This window comes from Typha angustifolia, chromosome 1 (assembly GCF_048772165.1).
Source record: "Typha angustifolia cultivar Huaian chromosome 1, ASM4877216v1, whole genome shotgun sequence".
Classification (NCBI taxonomy): domain Eukaryota; kingdom Viridiplantae; phylum Streptophyta; class Magnoliopsida; order Poales; family Typhaceae; genus Typha; species Typha angustifolia.
In genome coordinates, this window is record NC_133239.1 from 8,505,896 (window position 1) to 8,532,180 (window position 26,285).

General features: G+C 37.4%; 1 protein-coding gene across 1 annotated transcript in view; it reads right to left on the reverse strand.

Moving 5' to 3' along the window:
- Positions 1 to 568: 568 nt before the first annotated feature.
- LOC140765658 (aspartic proteinase 36-like) overlaps positions 569 to 26,285 on the reverse strand; it is a 37,007-nt gene continuing 11,290 nt past the window's right edge. Inside the window, exons 5-10 of the mRNA XM_073104843.1 lie at positions 24,707 to 24,869; positions 24,562 to 24,632; positions 20,110 to 20,200; positions 16,632 to 16,707; positions 12,932 to 13,003; positions 569 to 882 (exon numbers count right to left, since the gene is read on the reverse strand). Coding sequence (XP_072960944.1) covers positions 734 to 882; positions 12,932 to 13,003; positions 16,632 to 16,707; positions 20,110 to 20,200; positions 24,562 to 24,632; positions 24,707 to 24,869 — 622 coding nt within the window. The 3' untranslated portion in view covers positions 569 to 733. The remainder of the gene's footprint in view (positions 883 to 12,931; positions 13,004 to 16,631; positions 16,708 to 20,109; positions 20,201 to 24,561; positions 24,633 to 24,706; positions 24,870 to 26,285) is intronic.

Genomic DNA, 26,285 nt, shown 5'->3' on the forward strand with positions numbered 1-26,285 from the left:
AAAAAAATCACATATCACTTAAGTAATTTATACATATCGCCTATAAAAAAAAGGTATACACTATTTTTAAAAGAAATGTCACATATCACCTATGTAATAAATACGCATTGCTTATGCAAAATGTATGATGTAATTTTTAACGATGCGTGCATCAAAATTTAAAAAAGAATGCCATGTACAATTATGTAATTTATATATATCGATTATGTAAAAGATATACTTTAATTTTTAATAATATGTACATCGAGATTAAAAGAGTAAATTAGGCTAAATCAGTGAAAAAATAAAGCCTGAATTTACAATTCAATAAATGGGAGGCTTATTTCTACCCATTAGAAAACTAAAAAGCTTTTTACTACAAATTACTCCTTTAAATAGTATTGTACTTTGAGAATTTTTTTCTTTTTTTTAGTGCAGCGGTACTTTCGCCAGAAATTCGAGCATTCTTTTACAGTTGTTTTGGGGAAGGGAAGGAATGCATTTCTTCGTTTCTCCATCCAAACATTACAAAGAAAAGAACTTTCAAAAAACTATTATTTCATTTCCCTTCTACCAACCAAACACAATCTAACGAACAATTTCTTGTTTCTTTATATTTACTTCCAGATCCTGATTACATTATGAACCGGAGATCCATTTAACTTGCAGCTTGTGGGGTTCCTAAACAATTTTTCCACAAAAAGAATACTAATGTAGTTACATTGCGGCCTTATCATCAGTAATCGAGGATAATTCAATGATATATGTAACTTAACACTATTGTTAGCAACAACAATGCTACGGACCTTCCCCGCTCCAAACTCCAGCCAGAGGATAAATTGTGAGCATCTACGGTATAAATTGCTCCCGTCTTGTCATCTTGGATTTTGATGCTTGAGGAACCTGTAACCAGCCAGAAAAAATAAGCAACTAAATAATGGCTATCTGGATAAAGTTTCTGTTATTTAGCAAAACAATATAGGATTTTTTTTTTCATTTATACAGTTTGTGCTGTATCAAAGAAATATAAAGTCTCATCACTTTGATATACTGCATAAAAGATATAGCATTTCTACTTGGCCTCGTTTGGTAATACAGCAAAGTGATGAGATGGATAATTGCTTAACATGGAAACGAATTCTGATGAACCGTCAGAGTTCATCGAACTCAACTATATAGGTAGCATATCTGCTACTTTAATAAAGAGAGCTCTAATCATCTCTGCTATGCTTCCAGATCTTGAATTTAGACTAAGTAACATTAGAGTCTGCACTGTTGAGTATATAAGACCAGTGATTTTAATATTATCAACTCTGAATTAACATGTACAGACAGCAATTATAAGGAAAAACAACTCTGAAGGTTTTATCTATACTTTCATGTTACCAGTTAAAGACCACTAAACTTTGGTCTAAGTTGACAAACATAGCTCCAGATATAATCAGGTTTATAGTTATAACATATAAGCTTGTGAATGGGGATAAGAAAAAACTTTGAAGTTTCAGAAAATTATTTATATTAACGGTTGCATCGTGTCCATATCCAAAAGTGTTAGGAACTTCAAAAATCCACAAAGAGATGGTATCAAGAAAATGAATTGACTTGTCCATATCCAAAAGTGTTAAGAATTTCAAAAATCCACAAAGAGATGAAGTGTGAGAAAATTAATTGACAGTAACGGGTAATATATTTTCAGCAACTCTCCAATGCCAGAAATAGTGTAGCGATAAAAAAATCTAAGCAAAAAATAAAGATTTTAAGCATTGAGCTCTACAGTACCAGCTTTCAATAAATAATGTCTACAAGAAGTTTTACATGTGGACCACCACCGGAAAGAGATCTAGTTGAGGTAATTTTCTTGCACAGATTTGTTTGTGAAACAATAAAAGATCCAAACCTACAATGGGTTTGGAGAGAGGGGAAAAAGAGAGGAGGAATTGGTGAAGCATTTCTTGATGTCAATGAAAGAGAGGCAAAGCCCTATTTATACAAGATCACCATAAAATAGGATAAATTAAAATGATATATATTCTAATAACTCTAATATCCTCTCAAACTCAAGGTGGATTATAAACCGAGAGTTTGCTAACTAAATGCTCAAAGCCTGGAAGGGGAAGAGACTTCGTGAAAAAATCAGTAATCTGCTCCTTAGTGCTGAGGCAATGGAACGAAATGATGCCAGTTCGGTACTCCTGGTGAGTATAGTGAATATCGATTTCAATATGCTTCGTCCTCTCATGAAAAATAAGATTTTCAGCTAACTTTTAACACTTTCATTGTTGACATAAAGAGGGGTTGGAACGTATAAGGAAACACCCATATCACTAAGGAAACAACAAAACCAAATAATCTCCTTAGCCGCCGCACACATAGCACGATACTCTGACTCAGTACTAGAGAGACAACATATTCTGCTTCTTGCTATGCCAAAAAATCAGGGAGTCTTCTAAGAAAATGCAGAAGCCAGTAGTAGACTTCCAATCATACTTGTTACAAGCATAATCTACATCAAAATAAGCTCGTATAGCTAAGATGGAAGTCAATGACATGAAAAAAAGAGCAAGTGATGATGTCATGTAGGTAATGAAGAATGCATATAAGAGCAGTATGGTGGGCAGATAAAGGAGCCTGCATGAACTAAGTGACAAAACCAACTGCATGAGAGATATCAGGCCGCGTAACGGTCAGATAGACGAGTGCCCCGACAAGTTGACAATATCTGGTTGGATCTGGAAGAAGCGGACTATTATCGAGCTGAAGCTTTACATGAAGCTCAATTAAGGTAGCAACAGGACGAGCATCAGTTATGGTGACACAACTAAGAATGTCAGTAATATACTTCTACTGAGATAACAAAAGACCATGAGATGACTAGGCAATTTGAAAACCTAAAAACTATCGAAGAGGACCAATGTCTATCTTAAACTGATGTTGAAGATACTGTTGAAGAGAGCGGATACCGCGGAGTCATTCCCGTGATAATCATATCATCTACATATAAAAAAAGGATGACCTGACCCTGAGTAGAAGACTGCATAAATATAGATGGCTCAGAGGAGGTCTTCCAATATTTGTAGACTGTAAGAACACTACGAAGTCGATCAAACTAGGCACAAGGGGCCTGCTTGAGTCCATGGATAGCTCATCGCAGTCAACAAATGTGATCTGGGGGAAGAAAGAAACTAGGTGGAGAATCCATGTATACCTCCTCGTCAAAAAGACCAACAAGAAACGCATTCTTCACAACCATTTGATGTAAAGTCCATTAGCGACCGGAAGCAATATCAAGAAGAGTGCAGACAAAAGTCATCCGGGCAACTAGAGCAAAGGTCTCATAGTCTATCTCATATTCTTGAGTAAAACCCTAAGCAACTAGACAAACTTTGTACCTGGCAATGGATCGATCGGGTCGATACTTGACCTTGAAGATCCATTTGCAGCTGACAAACACAATGTCTAGTGGGCGAGGACAACATCCTAAGTACGATCTGCTGAAAGGCCTCAAGCTCTGCAACTCTAGAATGTGGACAACCTCACAGTATGACCTTGGCTAAGGGGTGGAGTGGATGGCTGCAAGAAAGGTGAAAAACTAGGGAGAGTATGCAGCGAAAGACATGAGAAAGTCATACCAGTCAGGAGGGCAATGCTCATGCTTTGGATAACGACGAGCAGATGTAGGAGTTGCCACAGTAGAGGATGGAACTATCAGAGGAATATTATTAGTAGAGGGAGGCTCAGTTGTAGAATAGGAATAGGAGTGTAGAAGTATAAGAGGGTCGGTACTCCTCATGAAGAGCTGGAATCTCAACGAGAGTAATTTGGAGTGGCAAATGGAATGATAGTAAAGAAGTGTCTATGGGAAAAGGAGCATCAGTCAAGTGGGGGGTGATGGTGGGGCTGAGACAGGGACATCCGAGGTGACGAAAGATATCTCTTTCAAACAAGTGACATGGCATAATATTCTGAGACGATGAGCATAAGTTCATAACAATGATGGTCTTTATGCTCAGAACTATATCCTAGAAAGACACGGTTAGCTGTCCGAGGGGACAATTTGTTATATTCACCTGAAGGAAGAAGAACAAAACAAATGCACCCGAAAACACAAAGATGACCATACGAGGGTAAAGTACTATAGAGGCGATCATATAAAGTCACACCATCAAGGACAGATGATGGGATTTGATTGATAAGATAGAAAGCAATGAAAAAGGGCCTTAGCCTAGTAAGAGCGAGAAACAGAGGCCTCAAGGAGGAGAGTACGAGTGTTCTCAAGGAGATAGCGATGCTTTTGTTCAGCAACTCCATTCTAAGCAGGAGTATAGGGGCATGACTACTGAGGTAGGGTGCCGACAAAAGCATGAATAGAATGAAACTCAGATGAACGATACTCACGAGCACTATCAGATCGGAAAATCCTAATAGATTAGCCGAACTGAGTACGAACACAAGAAATAAAAGAGAAAAATATAATGTAACCAGAGTCAGAAAGTTGAATAATAGAAATAAGACTCATGGTTAGACTAGGAACAAGCCAGACATCAAATAAAGTAAGACAACTAGTAGAACCCATGAAGAGGTGATGTAACCAATGTGAGAGATAAGACAATAGGTCCCATCAGCTGTGTGAATATAAGGAAAAGCGAGTGGGGTAGGTGTAAGACTTGTAATAATAGAGAAGTCACCAATCATATGATGTGAGGCACCCGAATAAAAAATTCAAGGTTTGTTCATACTAGAGGGCAGAGGCAGTAGAGGTAGAAGTAAAGACGCCAATGAAGCTGAAAGCTCCATGGATGAGCTGCTAAATCTGATGGAGTTGCACACTTCTAAAGGTGGGATCAATGGAGTGAAGAGATGGATCGGTGCTTGGACCAGCAGTCAAGGAAGACAAGTGACGACTCTTGACCTTACTTGATCCCCCTTTGCCAAAATAGGGAACAAGCTAAGGATGAAGTCGATGGCAGTGAGCGACAAGATGACTAGGACGGCCACAATGAGTGCACATAGGTCGCAGTGACTGATGCTCTCATCCAGACACATGAGTGATGCAGGAAGCAATAGAAATGTTAGGCTAGACTCATATAGGGACGAGTGTAGCACCAAGCACACTCTCTATAGCGACAGAAGGCTGTGTAGGCATAACCTATTAAGAAGGTAAGAGACGCTGCCTAAGCTCCTTAGCTTGTACCTTAGCTATGGCACTGTCCAGGCTTGGGAGAATGGAGCAGTACAAGAAAGTGAGATCAAATTCCAGTTGAAGGGCAAACAAGAACTCCATCAAGTGATCCTCATCACGATGGCACTGAGCAACTACCAAGTCAGTAGGGCAGAAAGTAAGCTCTATTGATGTGAACTCACGCCAGATGTCAATAATACGGGCATAAAAATCCTAGATAGAGAGCTAACCTTGTCTGGCCTCATGAGCATCGCGATGGAGTGGAAAGCGACGCATTAGACTCAATGAAACAAATCGACTAAGATGGGTCCAGATGAGCAAAGGACAAGATCTAGAGCTGAGGCCGAAATGATTGATCAACCTGTAGAATGAAGTAGGTGCATACCTACATCTCACGTAGGGCCCACTTATCATACTCTGGAGACGAAACCTCCAACTAAATAGTCTTGAGTGTGGCAGACTTGGAAGAAGTGTAGTAGTTTGGATGATAGTGCGAAGGGGAGCACACCCCACAGATATGCCGTCAATGTGCGACATCACCCGCAAAGGATGATTTCAATGGAAGAGGCCTATGTGATCCTATCCCGTTGAGTGACAAGTAGAAATCTGACTAATAATTCACTCTGACGACCGACTAGGTGCTACAGTCCCTTTTGGTGAAGATGAGCTTCTATCTGATTTGATTATTTGGACAAAAATCAGCATGAAATTTGTGAAGATAAGTGGATCGATCTAACCATTGGATTGATCTGAGATTTGGATATGTTGTTCCTTTATGAGTTAGGAATCCAAAGTAACTAAAATCACGACGATCAAATGTGTAGATCGAAAGTTATGTATAAAATAATGACCGAAGGTCAGGAGATAGTAGAATGGACGTGGAATACGTAGTTAGAGTTATGAAAGATGATTATGATATGATGGATAGATTAGTGCTTGGAACTAGATAAAGGGGGGAGAAGAGAGCTTCCAAGTATAGCTGGTTACTAGAGAAAGGAGGGAGAAGTGATGGAGGATTAGCCTCAGCCGTAGACGAAAATTTGAGTTGGATACCAAGGGGGAGGAAGGAGGAAGGAGAAGATGGCTCAAGCCTATATGAAAACCAATTTCAATATTCAATAATTAATAATCCAAAGAGGCTACTTTTTCACATATAGAGGCTAACTAAACATCTAAAAACCCTAATAAATCCTATTACAACTCAACTTTCCCATCATGTGTTCGAACGCATCCAATCACATTTAAACGACCAAAACGCGTTCTTTGTATGTGCGAACATGAGATCAGGCGTTCAAACAGCCAAAATACATTCTTTTTATGTGTGAATGTAAATCAGGCGTTCAAATGTCATTTCGAATGCACCTGCCAGAAACTATTTTATTTTTCTAAAACATAAATAGAAATTTATACAAAACCTCTGTCTCTAAACGCCCATCATGTTGCCGCCTAAGCTTGGCCAAAATCCAAACTGGTTGCTCAGGCAACCAGCTCGAGCAAATCAATCCCCACAATGATATTAGGTCTAATCTTTGCCTTCAAAACTGACACATGAAACACCGGATGAACTCGTGTCCTCTCGAGTAAGTTCAACAAATATGCATAGGCCCAACCCTCACCTTGACACTATAGGGTCTAAAATATCGAAAGGATAGCTATTGGTTCATTATGGGCCTTATTGTGCCCGTACATAAACCAAATCTCCCACAACAAACTCTCGCTCGTGATGTCCTCAATCATAAATTTATTTCATGCAGTTTTGAGCTGTTACGAGATGCTCTTTTGTTACGGTCACTTTTGGTGGATATGATTTTCTATCTGATTTGATAATCTGGATAGAATTCAGTACAAAACTTGCAAAGGTAATTAGATTCGATTTAACCGTTGGATTGATCTAAGATTTTGGTATGTTTCAACATAGAACTTGCTCGATATTTGCATCTCGGATGGTTTAGTAGTGGCTAGCTGCATCATTAAAGCATCATCATTGCAGCTAGGCAACCCCAAGAGAGGTTGCAAGGTGGCGCCTTGCTGTGGACGTGCTCTATCCAATCGGACCCCTCTACCATCGGATGGACGTGGAATACGTGGCACATCTCGTTGAAATCAAAGGTCACGAACCCGAGGCTCTACAGCCACTGAGTCCCCAATACAACGTCCGTGCCGTGGTGTGCAATTGGATACAAATCTATGACAAATGTATGGCCCTGAACTCGAACTTGAATTGCATTTGTATATGTCATTAGCTCTAAGCATCATACTATCACCGATGGTGACGTCGAATCCCACAGTCGGCTTGGAAGTGAGTCCAATCTTCCTAACTAGCCGCTCGTCAAAGAAGTTGTGCATGCTCCTTGTGTCAATAAGGATACGCACTATATGCTTCTTTATCAATCTGTCCATGCGAACGGTCTTCGGAGGTGTTGCAGATGCGAAGTAAGCGTGGAGAGAAATACTCGCTCTTCCTTATCAATCATGTCCTTCGTAACACCCTCATCATCAATGAAATCGTCTTCCTTAGCCTCACAATCAATAAGCATCATTGAACCGGTTCGTTGTATCTAAAACACAACCCTTTGGCCCTTCACGCCTCTATCTAGGCTGGTGTGATAGCCCGTATAGGACTCTAGGAGTTGTCTTCACATATGAAGAAGTGCGAAGAGAAGGTCATGCTACATCTGCACCGGGGAAAGTCTTTGGCTGGTAAACTTAGCCACTGGGACCGCCCGGTTTCACCTGCTATTTGTTAACCCATAGGTGCTTTATATGGCCTCCTAGTGCTCGATGTTTGTCTTCTATAAGCAAGGCGTCCTCCACTGCTTGCCCTAGGTTCAGCGGACGCAAGACACAAACATCAGCCTAAATTTCTTGCCTCAATCCAGCAATAAAGGTGGCTTTGAGTTGCCAGTCTATCCAAGGTGGTACACAACGACTAGACACCAGTTTGAATTCTTCCTGGTAAGCCTCACCATTGTCTTCTGTACCATCTTCGTCAATAAAGCATCAAAATCCTCATACTGTTGTCTTCTATGTTCGGGTCGACAATGGTAGATGTAGAAGGAAATGCTGTGTGCGCATGGTCCTCTTGCCCTTTGTTGCCCAATATAAGATTTGTAGAATTCCACTCTCCCATGCGTGTGGATGTCTTCCCTTCTTCTCTTCTAGCCGCCATAGATCTAGTTGTTGACATCATTGCGAATGCGTGCTAAGGAAAGGTCACTCTAATACCAACTTGTTACGATTGCTTTTCGTGGATATGATTTTCTATCCGATTTAATAATCTAGACATAATTCAGCACAGAATGTGTGAAGGTAACTGGGTTCAATCTAACCGTTAGATTATCTAAGATTTTGATATGTTGTTCCTATATGAGTTAAGAATCCAATGCAACCAGAATCACGACGATCGGATAAGTAGATCAAAAGTTACGAATAAAATATTGACCAAAGGTCAGAAAGTAACGGGATAGATGTGGATTATATGGTTAGGGTTATAGGAGATGATTATGGGTATAGTGGATGAATTAGTGCTTGAAACTAAATGAGGGGGGAGAAAGGAGCTTCTAGGTATGGCTGGTTGCCAGAGAGAGAAGAGAGAAACGATGAAGGATTAACCTAGGTCGTAGATGAGAATCTGAGTTGAATACTAAGGGGGAGAAAGGAGGGAGAAGATAGCTCAAGCATAGATGAAAACCAAATCCAATATTCAATAATCAATAATCTAACGAAGCTACTTTGATAATTTGGACAGAAATTAGCACGAAACTTACGAAATTAACTAGGGTCAATCTAACCGTTGGATTGATATGATATTTGGATATTTTGTTCCTTTGTCAGTTAGGAATCTAACACAATAGGGATCACAATGATCGAATAAGTAGATCGAACAATACATACGAAATAGTGACCAAAGGTCAGAAGACAGTGAGATAGACGTGTAATATGTGGTTACTGTTATGGAAGATGATTATAGTACGGTGGATGGATTAGTACTTGTAAGTAAATGAGAGGGGAGAAGGAAGCCTCTAGGTATGGCTGGTCGCTAGAGAGAGGAGGAGAAGCGATGGAGTATTAACCTCAACCGTAGACGAGAACTTGGGTTAGATACCAAGAGAGAGGAAGAAGGATGGAGAAGATGGCTCAAGCCTAGGTAAAAGCCAATTCTAATAATTAATAACCAAGAGAGGATGCTCTTCTATATATATAGAGGCTAGCCAAACATCTAAAAATTCTAAACAAATCCTATTATAACTCAACTATAAACAAGTCCTATCACAACTTAACTTTCCAATCGTGCATTCAAACGCATCCTAATCGTGTTTGAACGGCCAACACGTATTCTTTGTATGTGCGGACGCGAGATCAGGCGTTCGAACGGCCAAAATGCAACCTCTGTTTGTGCAAATGCAAATCAGGCATTTGAAAGCCATCCATTTGCATTCGAACGCACCTGCTAGAAATTATTTTATTTTCCCAGAACATAAATGAAAATTAATACAAATTGAAGCGATTTCACTATGCTCCTAAATCAAGAACCACAACATCCTTCAATCTCCTCAATATCTAATCTCTGTCAATCAACTCTAAGTCTACCTTAGATCGATCTGCTACTGCTGCTCTGTCATAAGTCTGCAACATCGATGCCGTCCATGCGTACACCGCCTCAAAAGGTGTCATCTGAATAGAATAATGATATGTAGTTTTATAAGACTACTCTGCCTATGGAATCAAAGGTCTCGAGCGGTAGGCTTTGCAACTCCATGACAAAGGTATGACCATGAACTTAAACCTGAATTGCACTACATATGTCGTCGGCTCTACGCGTGGTCCTCTTGCCCTTCGTTGCCTGATGATAGATTTACAAAAATCCGCTCTCCCGTGCGCATAGATGTTTCCCCTTCTTCTCTTCTTTGGGCCGCCAGATCTAGTAGTTGACATCATTGTGGATGCGTGCCAACAAAAGCTAGCTCTGATGCCAACTTGTTACGGTTGCTTTTGATGAAGATGAGTTTCTATCCGATTTGATAATCTGGACAAAAATCAGCACGGAAATTATAAAGGTAACTGGGATCGATCTAACCGTTGGATTGATCTAAGATTTAGATATGTTGTTCCTCTATGAGTTATGATTCCAATGCAACCAGAATCACGATGATTGGATGTGTAGATCGAAAGTTACATATGAAACAATTACCGAAAGTCAAGAGATAACGAGATGGACGTGGAATACGTGGTTAGGATTATGGAGGATGATTATAGTCCAGTGAATGAATTAGTGCTTAGAACTAGATGAGGGAGGAGAAGGGAATGATACGATTCGGACTTCACCGAGGATGTCTCGAGCATGGATACACTTTAGAGTTGTCTTTTATTCTTGTTTTAATGTTTAATTCCTAAGAAAATAAGTTTTCTGTAAGTCGCGTTCGAACGCGGGTGGAGTGCGTTCGAACGCACTGTGAACGCCTGCATCGCGTTCGCAAATTCAGAGAAGTGGGAAATAGGCGCGTTCGAACGCTTGCATCACATTCGCAAATCCAGAGAAGAGCGAATTTGGTGCGTTCGAACGCGGTTGGGCGCGTTCGAACACGGTCGGCGAAATTATATTGTTTAGAGTTAATTTTGAGTTGTTTGGTTAACTTCTAAAAGGAATGTGGATGGCAACCAAAGGTTATTATTGAAGAATTGAGTTTTGCCTTACCTCCTTCGTCTTCTTCGCTCTTGTTCTCTCAATCCCTGGTGACGCCGCTTTTAACCTCCCTTGACTGACCAATCACTCTAGACCCTTAGGGGGCGGCCTTCTTCTCCCCCTTCTTCCAATCTATCCAACACTTGCCCTAACCCTTCCATCACCACTTTTCACCGGTGCCACCCCACAAACGCCGGTCCGCCTCCAACCATCATCACCTAGGATCTCGTGTCTCCATCTATGGATCCTGATCAGACCACCCTGATGTTCGTCCACTAATCGGACGATATCTCGAGATCCCCATAACCAATTTGCCTGAAACTTGATTTGTTGGAAAACTCTTTTCTGGGGCTACAACATATCCAAATTTCACATAGATCCGACGGCGGCATCTTTTGGGATCTTATTACAATGTTCCGTGCCAAATCTATATCAGATCAGATCAGAGAATTTCAACAACATCGGACTGAAATTACTATTTTCACAGTGAAGAGGCAATAGTAATTTCAGTCCTCAATCAACAATTGCCTCTTCACTGTTTGGATGAACGGAAGCAAAGAGTGTAGCCTTTACTGAGCTTGAATGAGAGGACGAGTAGTAGCACAGCCATTGGAGGACGGCTTCACTTATAGCAAATGGAGAGCAATAGTGCGACAGGGAGAGTAGCTGCATAGTCGTTGAAAGTTGGCTACCAGTGGAGGTCACCGACAACTGGAGTGGAGTGAAGACAGAGCTCACCAACGGCAGCAGCAAGCTTTTGGTTGGAACTAAGCTTGAGGAAGGTGACAAGTGAAGGAAGGAGCTCACTAGTGGCAGCTAAGAGATTAAGGGAAGCGATGAAGCTCAAACTTCCCCTCTAATGGTTGCGCTCTCGACTAAAAAAGGGGAGTGATGACCTTCTCTTCGATGGGAGGGCTTGAGCTGTGAAATCAGGGCAACCGGTGAAGGAGGCAGTTGAGAGAGCTTATCAGCGGCAACAACAAAGTACTTGGTTGAAACCAAGCTAGAGGAAGGTGACCGGTGAGGAAAAGGAACTGCCCCTCTAACAACAATGCACTCGACAGGAAGGAAGGTGCGACAAACAGCGATGAAGTCCTCTAGTGGAAGAAAAAAAAAATTTGATGCTCGCTTCGAACAGTGAAGTCCAAAGGCAGCTGAGAAAAAAACTTAGAGATCGGAGAGCTCTAATACCATGAAAAAATAAAAGATGCAAACTTAGAATGGGTTTGGAGAGAGGAGGGAAAGAGAGCAAAGGATTTTGGTGAAGTATTTCTTGATTTCAATGAAAGAGAGGGTTGAGCCCTATTTATACAAGATCACCAAAAAATTAGATAAATTAAAATGATATATATTCTAATAACTCTAATAGTTTGCATCAAAACGGAACTGCAGTCAATATTTACTATTTTATTGTTTATGGACTTCATTTGCAAGAAGTGAAGTAAAAGGAAAAAGTTTCTTCGATCGAAGATGATAATGATTTTGTTGAATAGGGCCAATATTTACAAGAAAAGAGTTGATTCCAATAAAATAAAATAGAGTTAAATGCATTTTACCCCTACAGTTATGCATAAAATTACTCTACCCCTTATATAATTTTTTGTACTAATTCACTTCGTTTGATTAAAGTAAAATTGTTCAAGTTCCCATTCTAATTGACAAAGCCCTGCCTAAATTACCAAAATGCCCTTCTATATTTGTTAGACAAACTGATTAGGGGGTTTTGTTAATTTGTTATATTTGTTATAATGCGGTACTTTGGTAATCTGGGTAGGCTCTATTAGGACGAAAACTCTCACAGTTTTACTTTGGCTATAAATATACAGAGTGAATTACTACAAAAAAACTTATCTAGGGAGTTAACATTTGTGGGCTGTAACCCTAAAATAAAACAGAAACAACAATAGATCAAGTTGTCCAAAAATGCAAATGATCAGTGGGCTGTAACATGAAAACTAATGCAATCTTACGAGTTAATATTTGTAATTAAGATAGCTCATTGAGTATAGTATATTGAGATGTTGTAACAAGTGCAAGATAACATTCAAAATAGTTAGTATGAGAAAATTGATGTCCAGTATATGACTTACAGTTGTATTCTGTCCACCCAATAACTTGATTTTCCAAGTCGTACAGAACTAATTTGTTAGCAAGGACTAGATCTGCAAGATAAGATCAAGCATTACTATGAATTATCCAACAAAATGAAAAATAAATATATCTGAAATCAGTCAAGCAGATAACTAGAGTACAAAGTTTCTTCATTGCATCATAAATTAGAATCAATTGATATTGTACAATTGAAAGCATGTTTTCCTTAAGACATTAGGCCCATTTGCTTTGAGATTAAGGAAAAAATATAGAATAGTTATTCTAAATTCTTATTCTTAAAATTAGAATAGGGTGTTCTAATTAAGGTTCCCAATATCGGGATTGAGATTAGTAACGGCCGTCCAGAAAAATGATACATATCAGCCGTATCGGCCATTCGTATCGAATCAGATTATTTTTTAATTACATAAAATTCTAAATATTATTTAGAAATACAGAAATTTTTTTAAAAATTTAGAGAAAATGACAGAAATATAAGAAAATAAAAATTACTCAAATATGAAACCTAAAAACTTTTAAAATGTATTAACTTACACAAAATTTAAAACTTTGATGAATACCGAGCTGATTCTCATAAATTTTTATGGTCTTCATCTTCATAATCACCATAAGTTTATAAATAGTGAAACCTAAGACCTGATGCTCATAAAAAGTGATTTTGTCATACTAATCATATTGTATGGATCTTATTATATGATTTGTGTCTGAAGAGGATAATAACCAACATATAAATCTTGTATTTGAGAATACTAAAGATACTAAGGATAATAACTAGCATATGGATCTTGTGATGGCTTGAAACAATAAATATTTGATGTACCCATAATCATAGAAAATAACATTCTCATGACGATATCGCTGATATGTATATACATCCTCAGTTTTTCTGCCTTTAATCCTTATACCTCCTTGACTTTCCTCAGCAAATGTAGATAAAATGATCTTACCACCAGCTATATCATTAGAATAATGACTGGCACTGGTAGGTACATTATCCCTCACTAAGGTACATTATCCCTCACTATTGAATGACTTGTATTAGCCTCTGCCCTCATTTTGTGGTCTCCTCTAATATCTCATCTAACTATGAATTATCTCTATCATCTAATAGCTTGTCCTCTATTTCTCTGATCCATGGAGTCAAGGGGTCCTCTTCATTAAAAACATGATTTAAATTATTTAGTTGTTCATTTTCTACATTTTTTCTTAAATTTCTTCCTCAATCTTATAATATAATGACAAAAAACTAACTTCTTTAATCTTTTTATTGTCAATCATTTGCGTGTTTTGATGTAGATTAAAGAGAAAGTAGTCTAATTTCTTTCACACTATGATGAAGACACAGTTTGACTTAAAATATTTTATGCTATTGGTGCCAAATTTGGTATCTCCTCTCATCTATAGATAGACCACCATTCAGCTAGAGTGTTATGTGATATAGCTGTAGCAACTTTAGCAGTACTGAAATGCATACTGATTATATTAAAAGTTAAAACTTGAAATAAATAATAATAAATTATTTAATTAAATTATAACTCACTTCTTTATCACAAAAGATTTGTTTATAAATATTGGGCTCAAACCTGCTGATTATCTTCCTAACTCCTAACAAAATTTCACTATCATTATTGACATTTGTAGAGAATTGAAATTTTAAATTAAGAAAATCCCTTGTAGAAATTTAAAATTTATAAGTATCCAAATTTTTCAATATTCATAAATAAAAGTAAATTAGTAAATTAAAACTTATCTTCTACTACTTTTTATAACTTTTGCCTATATTTTTTTTATTGATTCTTTTGCTAAGTCTATTGTCTTATATAAGAAACTCATCTCAGACTTGTTATCACTGTCTACAAGTCATAACACTTTAATAAGAAGCTCAAATACTACGGTGGCAATTGTAGTATCATTTCAAAATGCATTTTCAAGAGTAATAACGAGTAATAAATCTAGTGACACCGGGTCTAATGATCTCCTTAGTCCCTACCACTACTTATCTACCTAAGTAAATTAAGAACTCAACCATGATTATATATAAAATTAGTCAACCTCTAACCTTTATATATGACTATATCAATTTCAAGCTCCTTTCCTCTATCTTTTAATATTAGATCAATATAACGTACAGCACATGGCGTCTAATATAAATGAGGTTATTTTATCATAAGTAAATTTTCAACAGCTTTATAATTGGCTCTATTATCATTAACCACTTTGGCTACTCGTTTTTCACCGATTTCTTATACCACCTCATCCATCAACTGACAAATATAATCTGCATTTTTGAAATGAGTATTAACATCTATAGACTTTAAAAATATTATCACATGCTTGAGTATACTAAGAGATTAAGTATATTTTTTCTGTTTTGTGTTACTTTACCTATCACACATTAGTGTACAACCAAATTTATCCCAATACTGTTTAAATATCTTAATATAAGTACAAAGTTCATCTACTACTGAGTCAAAATATTTGATAGCAATATCATTTGAACTAAGAGACAGAACACCAGCCTCTATTGATTGTATAACATCCACCATAGTATGATAATAACGACTATCAACTATATTGAAAGAAATATAAATGCAGAAGAAAAATTTAGAGATAGCCTACGAATGTATTTCTTTGTATTTGGGCTAAGGTCAAAGTATTAAACCATATTTTAGTCAAAGATTAAAGATAAAAATGATAATAAGATATATAAGTGTATATGATAACTAGCATTACCTACTTGGACTCTTGTATTATACTTTTATGGGTCATCTTTAGCATGAGAATCTCTAATAACATCCAATCATCCTTCTATGATAGTAAGAACTAAGAACTACTTTTAGTCACACAAGCCAACTAAAGAACTAGCAAGACAACTAAATAATTTACCGTCTTGAATGATCATGTTTATCAGAATTAAAACTGGTAGAAATAAGACAAGTAAATATATCACATCGAAGGCAACAATTTTAATCTGTCAAGCTATACAGTGACAACCAAATTGTTAGATCAGATTTTATCAACCTCTATGTAATGGGGCATATGGCATAAGATAACATCCTTTTGTAATAAAATTTCTAATTATTGGTCAGTATCTTCGGTAGTGTAGTGAATCAATAACCCTAGTAAGCCTCAGGAGAGGTACATGATCTGTGACAATTCTGCATCTCCTCTCCATCTTTTTTCTTTTTCCCAATTGCTTCACATATCTTCTCTTTTGATTTTTCTTTCATCTACTCGATTCATCAAAGCATAAGACCAGTATTATATTGCAGTCTAGAACAATAAATCCTTCTCCACAAAAAGTTCAACTTGTGAACTCCTCATCACTGTCGAATGTTTTGAGCAAGCTATTAAACAAGCTTGTTCACAATTCCCTTCATGCAGGACAGATCAGCTCTTCTTCACTCTAGGCCGTCCTACATTGCCGCAATACCTCTTCTTGCTTTGGCTAGTAGCTTTATGTACCCTCAATTGGTTCTCCACTTCTCTCATCGCTTCATCCTTGATTGGGAGCTTGATTTGTGGCTGAAGTTAGATTTAAACAACAGAAATTCGACTATTGACTGAAAAAAAGGTGACAACTAAAGACTATATACTTGTATCCAGATAATTATATTACACTAAGTAATTCAGACATGAAGAGAGTTCAGAGTTCAGAAGACTTCATAAGTTGCATACCTCCCAAAAGAACAACATCTTTCCCATCCTTAGATTGAATTCCTCCGTTTTGAAAGCCAACACAGTACACATTTTCCTAGTAAAGATAGCAAACATTGAAATATCTCACACAGCTCACAAATATGACAAATAGATGATGAAAGAATGAGTGTTTGAAGTAAGATCCAGTGAGAACTCTCAAATATCACAAACATATTAAGAATGGATTATGAAATTACATCTAGAAATTACATCACAAACATATTAAGAACTCTCTAGTCGGGCTTCGGACCCTTAGTGTTGGAGGAGGGGCCTCCATGGCCGCCGGCCATGGAGCGCGCCTTGCTGCCCCCATCAGCCACCTTGGCTGCGGGGCGAGCTACTCCCACTCCCTACGGGGGAGGACAGGTGATGACTCCACCGCGGCTTGGGTTACACCCATCGTCGTCAAGCCGAGCCGAGCCCTCCTCCTCCTCTTTCCCTTCCCTTCCCTCCGACCAACCATCCTTCTTCCCCGGCGAGGGTCGGCGGCTAGCGCCAGGCCCTCCTTCTCTTCCCTCTTCCTCCGTCGAAGATGGAGGGAGATGAGCATTGGTGGGCTATAGGCCGCAACCCACCAACCCTGATTTGTGTGGGCTGCGGGTCGCAGCCCACCAACCCAGACCTTAGGTGGGCTGCAGGCCGCAGCCCACCAACCCTCAGGCCTTTAGTGGGCTACGATCAGATCGTAGCCCACTAACCTAAAGATTTGGGTGGGCTGCAGACCACCAATCAAACCTTGGTGGACCCCCAGCCCACCTCAGCCAACTTTGTGGGCTGCAGTTGGGCTACAACCCACCAAGGCCTCTCTTGCCCTATTGGGTTAAGTTTGAGCTAAACCCAACACCCCAACCTAGCCCATTTGGGGCTATTTGGACCCTATAGCCCCATTTATTTTTTCCACCTGATTTATTAGCCTAACCACTCTCCTAAAGACAAATTATTATCACCTAATTAGTGTGAATTTTAGGATGACATGGAACTCACCCTAGGGGACCTTTGACTCATATATATGCCTAAACTTAAATTATCTAATAAGGTAATTAATTCTATTAATTCGCTAATTTTATGTATGGCTCTACTTGCGTGAATTAATAGAATCGACACTGCGTGAGGAGGATTTTGGGATTCCAAAGGAGCTGGCTAACTGAGGAAAACTAGAGTATTGTGGAAAACCCCCAGGCGAGTAGAATTTATACAAGTCTAAAATAATATAATTATAGCTATTATACCTTCTATGACATTGTAGGAATGTTAGTATTAGTACATGCATCTAGTGTGTTATGATGTATCTTGACATATATAGTTATTGCTAGTTTACTCATCATGATATTATGAAAATGTTAGCATATGCATTAGTGTAATGATGCTCTACATATATCATGTATGATAAACTCTTGCATAAATATCTGTTGTGAATATAGAATGTAACGATCATGATGACTATGACATGCCATACACTCACAGACACTGCACCACTTCTACCTATCATTAGTAGTCGGGTTCTAACTAGGCAGTGCCCCTACTCACTCAGCCCAAGGTTAAGGATAGAGCGTATCATATATGACTATACTATTAGCAGCCTACACCTAAGGTCAGAAACCTGTGTGACATTTAGGTAATTATATTGCATAGTCAAAACTAAATTATGATGATAGAAGAACATGATTGTGAGGCGGAGATATATCTCTAGCGGTACCCGACGACGCAGGGTTAGGGTATCCATTAATGAGCCGAGAGCTCCCGATTCTCCCGCTGCGAGCGGTGATGATTTAGAAAAAGTGAGATATGGGCTCACAATTTGGGCCCTTAGTCTGATGGCCACAACAACCGGTCACATACAGTGTCGCTATGCATCTGTGGGTGATATTACTACTAAATGTATACATATCCCTCCACGGTATATGAGATGATGGATGATTATGTGATGGGTGATTTTCTTGAGAATATCTACACTATGTGGTGAATGGCTCGGTGAGCTATGATAAAATATGATTAATGCCTTGGTGAGCATGAAATGACTAAACTATTCTTTTATTACTAAGTATAATATGTAAACACTATGATTGAGATTTGTATTAATAAAAGATTGTATCAAGCTTTAAATCTGTGCGGACTTATTCTAATATGATTAGGATTTGACATGTTCTAGGATAGTGACGTATTGATTGCATTGATTTAGTAACTCATAATAAGTCATTTAAACAAGCGTATTGTTATTGCTAGCAACTATAGGCATGCATTGGATATACACTTGTGATTTTATTGTTATAGATTATATGGATTCTACTCGCTAGGTTGTGTGCTCACCACATCTTGGTGGCATCATTTTAGAGCTAGGGAAAGCAGGTGCAAGTAGCGAGGAGTATCTGCCTTTTTATTTCAGTTATGTCTTATGTCTATTAGTTGTATTGAGCCTCTACGAGAGTGTTATGATTGGCGTTGTATTTTGGACTTTAGAGCTGTATTTTGGATGTGTATCTTAAAGGCTTGTTGTGACTTGTCGAACTTGTATCCGAACTCATATTATTGAGATATTTATGATATGAACCTATATTGCTTTGTGTCTTGTAAAAACCTATTACTAACAGGTCATGTGGTGCACCGCATGGGGGGATTTACCAATGCAACAAGGTTCCAAAAATTGGTACCGAGATCAAGATCCGCTGTCCAAAAAAAAGATACGTATCGGCTGTATCGGCCATATCGGTCGTATTGGCCATCTGTATTGGATCGAACTATTTTAATTAAATAAAATTCTAAATATTATTTAAAAATATTGAGAAATTTCTAAAATTTAGAAAAAATTACAAGAAAATAAGAAAATAATAATTACTTATATATAAAGCCTAAAAATCAAATTTCCTCTCTCCTCTCTCTCTCTCTGCAGTAGGCTGTTGCTGTAGACCTGTTGTAGCTGCCTGCTGTAGCAGGAGCAGCTACAGGGTGCTGCAGCTGCCTACTGCAGCCCTGTAGCAGGCCTACTACAGTGCCAAAACCAGTCACTAGCTCGGATTGGCCGATCCCAATCCGTTTCAGCTGATCCCAGCCAAAACTGGGATCTATGACTCACAACACCATATTTTTAATCAATAGATAATAAGGAGCATCTCAAAAGCTGGAAAGAAAATAAAGGAAGAAAAAATCATTAGTATTTCTCTCAAAGGAAAAAATATGGTGTATTCAAAACAAATGGCTATGACATAATAACGCATATTTATATTTAGGACAACATGACATCAGAAGTCTGTCCACCTACTAAGGCTTCAAAATTGCTGAAGCATGGTGGTTGCATGATAGGCATGTCCAGCAACATCTGTCCATGCAATACTTGGGTGCCAAGGTGTGTTGACACAGAAACTGTGTCAGCATGTACCATGCAAGTTTTGGCCTAACCAGTCTCCACCAATACACCCTAGTGCCAGGACAAGTAAATCTATATGTGGAAGACTTTAATTACCTCATTCTGGAAAAGATAATCATGTGGATATACGTTCAATGAAAGTGAGTTCTCAAAATGAAAGACGACTTCTGGAAAACCATCATCTACACTGCAATGAAATGTGCAGAAAAAACAATAGTAAGAAAACAAATTCTAAATTTGACCTTAGTTTAATATAAACAGCATTACCACAAGAAAGGTTGTACAGTTTCTTGATCAAATGTAATCTTTAATTCCAATCCTTTCACAGCAGAAATCTCTATTATCTATTAACCCTATTAACTATATCAGAACACATGGTTGTATGCAACACTGGTAAAAAAGAAGCTAAGGATACTAAATCCCAGAATTCACCTGCTCATGCTCTATTCTTCTTGCATAAAAGGTCCTCAATCTATCTGACTACAATGTTGGTTGTGCAAGGGATTATAAGTCTAGACATCAATAAGATACAAGTTAAACTACCAAAGTCTGTGAAGCGGGACAAACATGCAAATATCATAAATTAATAGAAATCAGCATAAAGAACAGCTGTGTATATGCCTGATGTTCAAGCTCACAGGATTGTTCTCAGCAGTCAACAACTGGTCTATTGTGAATGAGTATTTTCTCTAAAAGACCTCATCTTGGTCAAGGTGTCCATGTCCAAAAGATCCAAGGCTTGACCTTATGCTAGCATAAGAGAGGGTAATCATGTCTTGTGCACATGGGAGTACTACCAAATATATATCACTATGATACTTAGAAATAAAAGCCAAAGTTGCATTGTATAATTCACACACAGCAATAGATGGAACAAGCAAGATACCAAGTGTAAATCTGATGTTTCACAAGTCCAAAGTTTAAGTTTTAGGGAAAGAAAAAGAAAATTACCAAGATAACTATAAAGTTTTATAAGTAGACTTTATAGGCATGCTCAATGATAGGTAATTAGTTAAGCTATTAGGTAACAGCCATCAATATATATCATTTCTTTAACACATTATCTCACATGCAGAATGTGTATCCCCGCTCATGGATAAATGATAGTTATGAGAATGTACGACCACCCTATACTGTACCATAATAGATAATACAAAATAGATATTAAATAGAGCTATATGAGTTTTCAACCCATGACCCCTAGAAAAGGTGGTTTTGGTACCTAGTTAGATAACTAGTTAACCTAAAAGTTTTAAGCAATTAGATAACAAAACAAAAAAGTAAGCTTAGGCCATGAGTTAAGTTTCATTTGATATCAAGGTTAGGTTGAGATATCTAACTGATTTTACTGATAAGAGTAAGACGAGTACAATACATTAAATGTATCATCATTTATATAAATAGTGAGAATTGAGTTTTTCCCCTCAAATAATGGCATACAATATTATTTTAGCAAAATATAGATATTACTCTCTACCAAGGTTAAACAAGTTGATATTATTATTTCTTTAAATAGTTTTTTTTTTCTTTTTGCTATAGTCATATGCTCAGAAGTCATTATGAATGTTGGATGGGATAAGGAATTTAGGTCAAATTAAAGTTCCCTTAATTTTTCCTTTCTAGAGTTAAATATGAGTCAATGCCTATTTATTTTTCATCGTAAAAGAATTATTCGTTATTAATTGAAATTTGTATTTATTTGTTAAGTTGCGATAGTTTTAAAAATTTATGTGTGCCCAGAATATTCAGTCAGAAACTATGCCTGTATCAGTCACTTTAGAGGGAGTGAAGTCCCTCTTTTAAGTCCAGGCCACAACAAAATGTCTAAAAGTTTTGATTGGACGAGACAAATCTTTTTGAGAAATATCTAATTTGAAATTTATCTAACTCAATTACTTAAGAAACATGTATTCTCCTCCATTAGCATAACCTTACAACTTCTGACACCCAGTTGACATCCTGCCATGGTTTGAAGTATTGATCGATATGTATTGGTATGGGCCACCATTGATCTGAAACCACCGGCAAAACTAGGAATCTTGATAATTTCTGTGGTAGTGCTCTAAGGCCACAGCAGCCACACGTCGGCCGATACAGCCTGTGAATCAGATGAAACGACTAAAATACATCTTTTTCCTTTTCAGTTTGGGTCATATCCAGGTCAAATATATTGGAACCAACCCAAAATCCTATCCTGGACAAGATTATTCTCTTCTCCAATTTCGTCTCTTCTCTGTGTATGAAATGGCAGAATTCAACGAGTTTGAATCTCTGTTGAGGTGCTTCCCAATGATATTAATACTTTGTCTCACTCATTCTCCTCTCCTCTGCTCTCCTCTCCATTTTTTCCCTTAGGACATCCATACCACAACTTCCTACTGCTAGCAATATTGGTGACCACCAACTTACTTTCTCCACAAACTCGCTACTTTAAGTGAGTAATTCAAATTGTCTTATTTATCCATCATTTTTCTGTTCTTTTAGGATTTCTCTAACATTTATATCATTTCTTTAGAATTATGTAATTAAGAATAGCCCGATAACGAAACGATTGATACTGTGGCCTGATTCAAATGGAATAACCTTGCAGCCCACATTTTTCTCTTCTAGAGCTATTTGTTTTATGCCTACTTCCACATCCCACAAAATATGTCAAGCCATTTCCCTTCTTGGTGCTTCCATCATGTTAATTCCCCTTTTACCCTCCAATAACTTGAGCTCTTCCATATTGATGGTGATCATCACAAGATTTAGTCAATGAGATGGACCAGTTTTGTAAATTGCCAAGAGCGATTTTGATGTGGACATCATCTTCAATTTGACCAAAATAAAGTTGCTCGAGTCCAATTTTGGGTCTAATTGGTCTAATTAGGCTCAACTTATTTTCACATTTAATTTTTGAGTTGATTTTTAATTCAAATAATCTATTGAATTAGTCAATTGATAGATATGGTATACCTTTATACGGAGGATGTCCACATTGAGTTATTATCTAAATTGGGTTAATCAATTTAGGTAAGACCTAATCAATTAGGATCCTATTAGGAAATGAATTTCTATTAGAAACTCAATTGATAGTTATGGTAAGCTTATATGTGAAGAATGTCTACATTGATTTATTACCTAAATTTGGTTCATCAATTTAGGTAAGATGATCAATTAGAGTCCTATTAGGAAATAAATTTTTATTAGAATCAGCTCGAATCAAAGTTGTTAACCTATTTAAGAGCATGAGAAACAAGGAACGATAGAATAAGAATTATTTGAAATCTCTCATTTTCTCTCATGCGGTCTTCTTCTCTCTCTCTCTCCCCCCCTTTCTCCTACTCTATCTTAAGATTTTTCTCTATTCTCTTCTACTTCCTCTCTAAACCTCTTTCATTCTTCAATCTCTACTTTTCATTGGTTACTGTTGCTACCCAGAAGATTCCAGTAGTAAAAGAGAATCTCTGGGTGCTCGGATGTGAAAAGAAAGATTTGATTTCAAAGTAAAAGTACTACTATTTTATTTATTGGTAAATCTAAACTCTAAAGTTTTTCCTTGCACCTTATTGTAGGCATTTCTACTGTCAACATATCTATTTGAGAGTTGAAGAAATTACTATCTTATTCGAGTCGTTTTCTCTCCTTCCATGTAGTAGTGATCATTTTAATCGATTAACTTATTGTCAGTTATTACTTACTATATCTTATTTTAGTTACTTGTTTGGGTTGATTGTTCTCCAAAACATTGCATTCATACTATATTTACATTAGATTTTTCAACTAGCACTACCTTTGTTGATGTTTTGAGCAACGAAGCAGTCCTCTAGAACAGTACTTTCACACTTCTAAATGGAGAGACCAGGTTTCATGGTTTTTATTATGTAGACAGACCAAACACTGTGCTAGACTCTTGGTACTAGAACCTTCTGAGTGTCAAAGATCTTGTTGGAAACTAGATAACTCTTCAAAGGAATCAACATATTTTTCGACTATCAATTTTGACACCAACCATCTTAAATATGGTGATGCATTCCTGCTCAACAGTAATGCAAACAAGAAATAATTTCCAGGAATCCAATGAGGCCAACTGGCAGTATTCACACTACAGGTGTCATATAGGGCTAAAATTGATGAGCCACCCTGCAAAACTTACTTTAAACATGGAAAAAGGCTAGAGAAAGGACAAAGATTAGGATATCCTACTTAGATAATTTCTTCACCTCTAAAGAACAAATGAGAAAAAGAGCTAAATAAGAACAACCCCACAAGTTATGAACTCTAGTATATATATAAAAAACAATACTATGACATACATATGATAGAACTACATAAAAATGTTTTGCATGAAGCCCATACTTCATCAGAAATTATAAGCAAGAATTAGTTTGACAGCATAGCTTCATATCAATTAAAAAAAAATAGAGTTCTCTTATTTTTTTGATATTCTATTCATGGAAGCAGAAGTGATGCTTACTTTAGACAAGATAAGAATAAGAATTACTCCCTAAATCTCCCAATTAAAATACATCAGGAAAGTGAAGATTGTAAATCAATGCTATATACCTTCCTGTATAACTGAAGCATTGGAAACCCTGAATGATATGGGAGCTCAAATCTTGATGGTTGGAAAGTACCTAAAAAAAATTGAAGCGAGTAAGATTAAACATATAATAATTGAAATTGGCAATTAAAAGAGAAGGTGTTATACTGCATTCATCAACGGCTTATATGCCGCATCTGGAAGATAAGAGAGGGTTGTACCGCTGTCAACAATTGTTCCTCTATTACCCCCAGTTACAAAAAGATCAGTTGGAAGCTTCAAAAAGGTACCACCAACTTCAATTGCCTTTAGATTGACATTGTAATGTAACCTGAGGTAGTGAAAGATTTATCAATTAAAACACATTCAAAATCCAATATGTAAGGAAAATTAGGGTATTGTTTACTTTATAAAGAAAACACTTAAAAAATAGAACATTTACATCCTAAAGTACTTAAATAACACTCAAAAATAACGTATTACACACGAATATTTAGAACAAAGTAAGGTAGTCCTAGTCCACAAGGCTCCTAAAACTGTGGAGTCTAGGATGCACAAGATGCTCACAGCCTTACCCCATTACTGGAGAGGCTATTTCCAATGACCAAACCCGTGGCCACTTCTGTATAGGAGGTAACCATTACCATTATGAAAAGCAATGCAAGCCTTGTAGATCAAAACAATAAAAAATATCATGTTAATCTATGTCTCCTTTATGTGTAGAATAATTGCTAAGTAGGAAATGGATATAAAATTGTCCGTCTCTATTCATTTAACAAGGAAAAGGGAATTCCTTTAGAATAACAAAATACAAATTATAGATGTGTCTCATAATAATGTAATGATCACCTTCCTAACCCCATGACCACTATGAGTCCAAATCCGAAGACAAAACTGGATTCCAATCACATAGAGAAAGTTAGAGTTACCGCGGATCACCAAAGTTAAGAGTGAATTAGAGATCCAATGGTTAGATGGTAAAGTACTTTTAAAATTGAGATAGATTCGGGATGGATTGAGGAAAGAGGAGGCCAAAGAGACATGGTGGTAATCGGCCTAAGGTTATGGTAAGGTGGTAGAGATGACAATAGTGGAAGTTGAAATAGTCGGTAAGAAAGGGATAGAGAAGAAGTAGGGCCGTTCCTTAGGGTCAAAGAATTGTGGCTAGATAAAGAGGAAGGAAGCAATGAATATCCTAGATGGTGGCTAGGAATCTAAAGCTTGGAGGTAGTCGAACAAGATGGAAGGAGACGATCTTGCAAATTAACTTCAAAAATCCAAGATGACTATCTAGGTGCACACCACATCTATTTATAGGTGGCTCCCTAACTCGACTAGACTTGACAATAGGATCGAATAGGCTCGAATCATATTGCCTAACATAAACAAAAACACTTAAGTAAAATATCTAAACTAGAGTTCCTTGCCATCGGGCATTTGAATGGCCTTGAGAGCATTCAAATACCAATTTATTTTCTAACTCTCGAGAAAATGCGTTCAAACGGCCTTAAAGGTGTTCAAACAGCCTTAAGGGCATTCAAATGCTTAATTAATTTTTTAGCTCTCGGGTAAATGTGTTCGAACGGCCTTGGGGGCATTCAAATGGCCTTGAGGGCATTCAAACACCCTATCCTGAAACTTGCTCCTCGACTGACTGAAAATTTTATTTCTTCTGTAAACAAACTATTAACTAACTATTACAAATAACATAGAAAAGGAAAAAGGATCTTGTTCAGCTATTCATTGA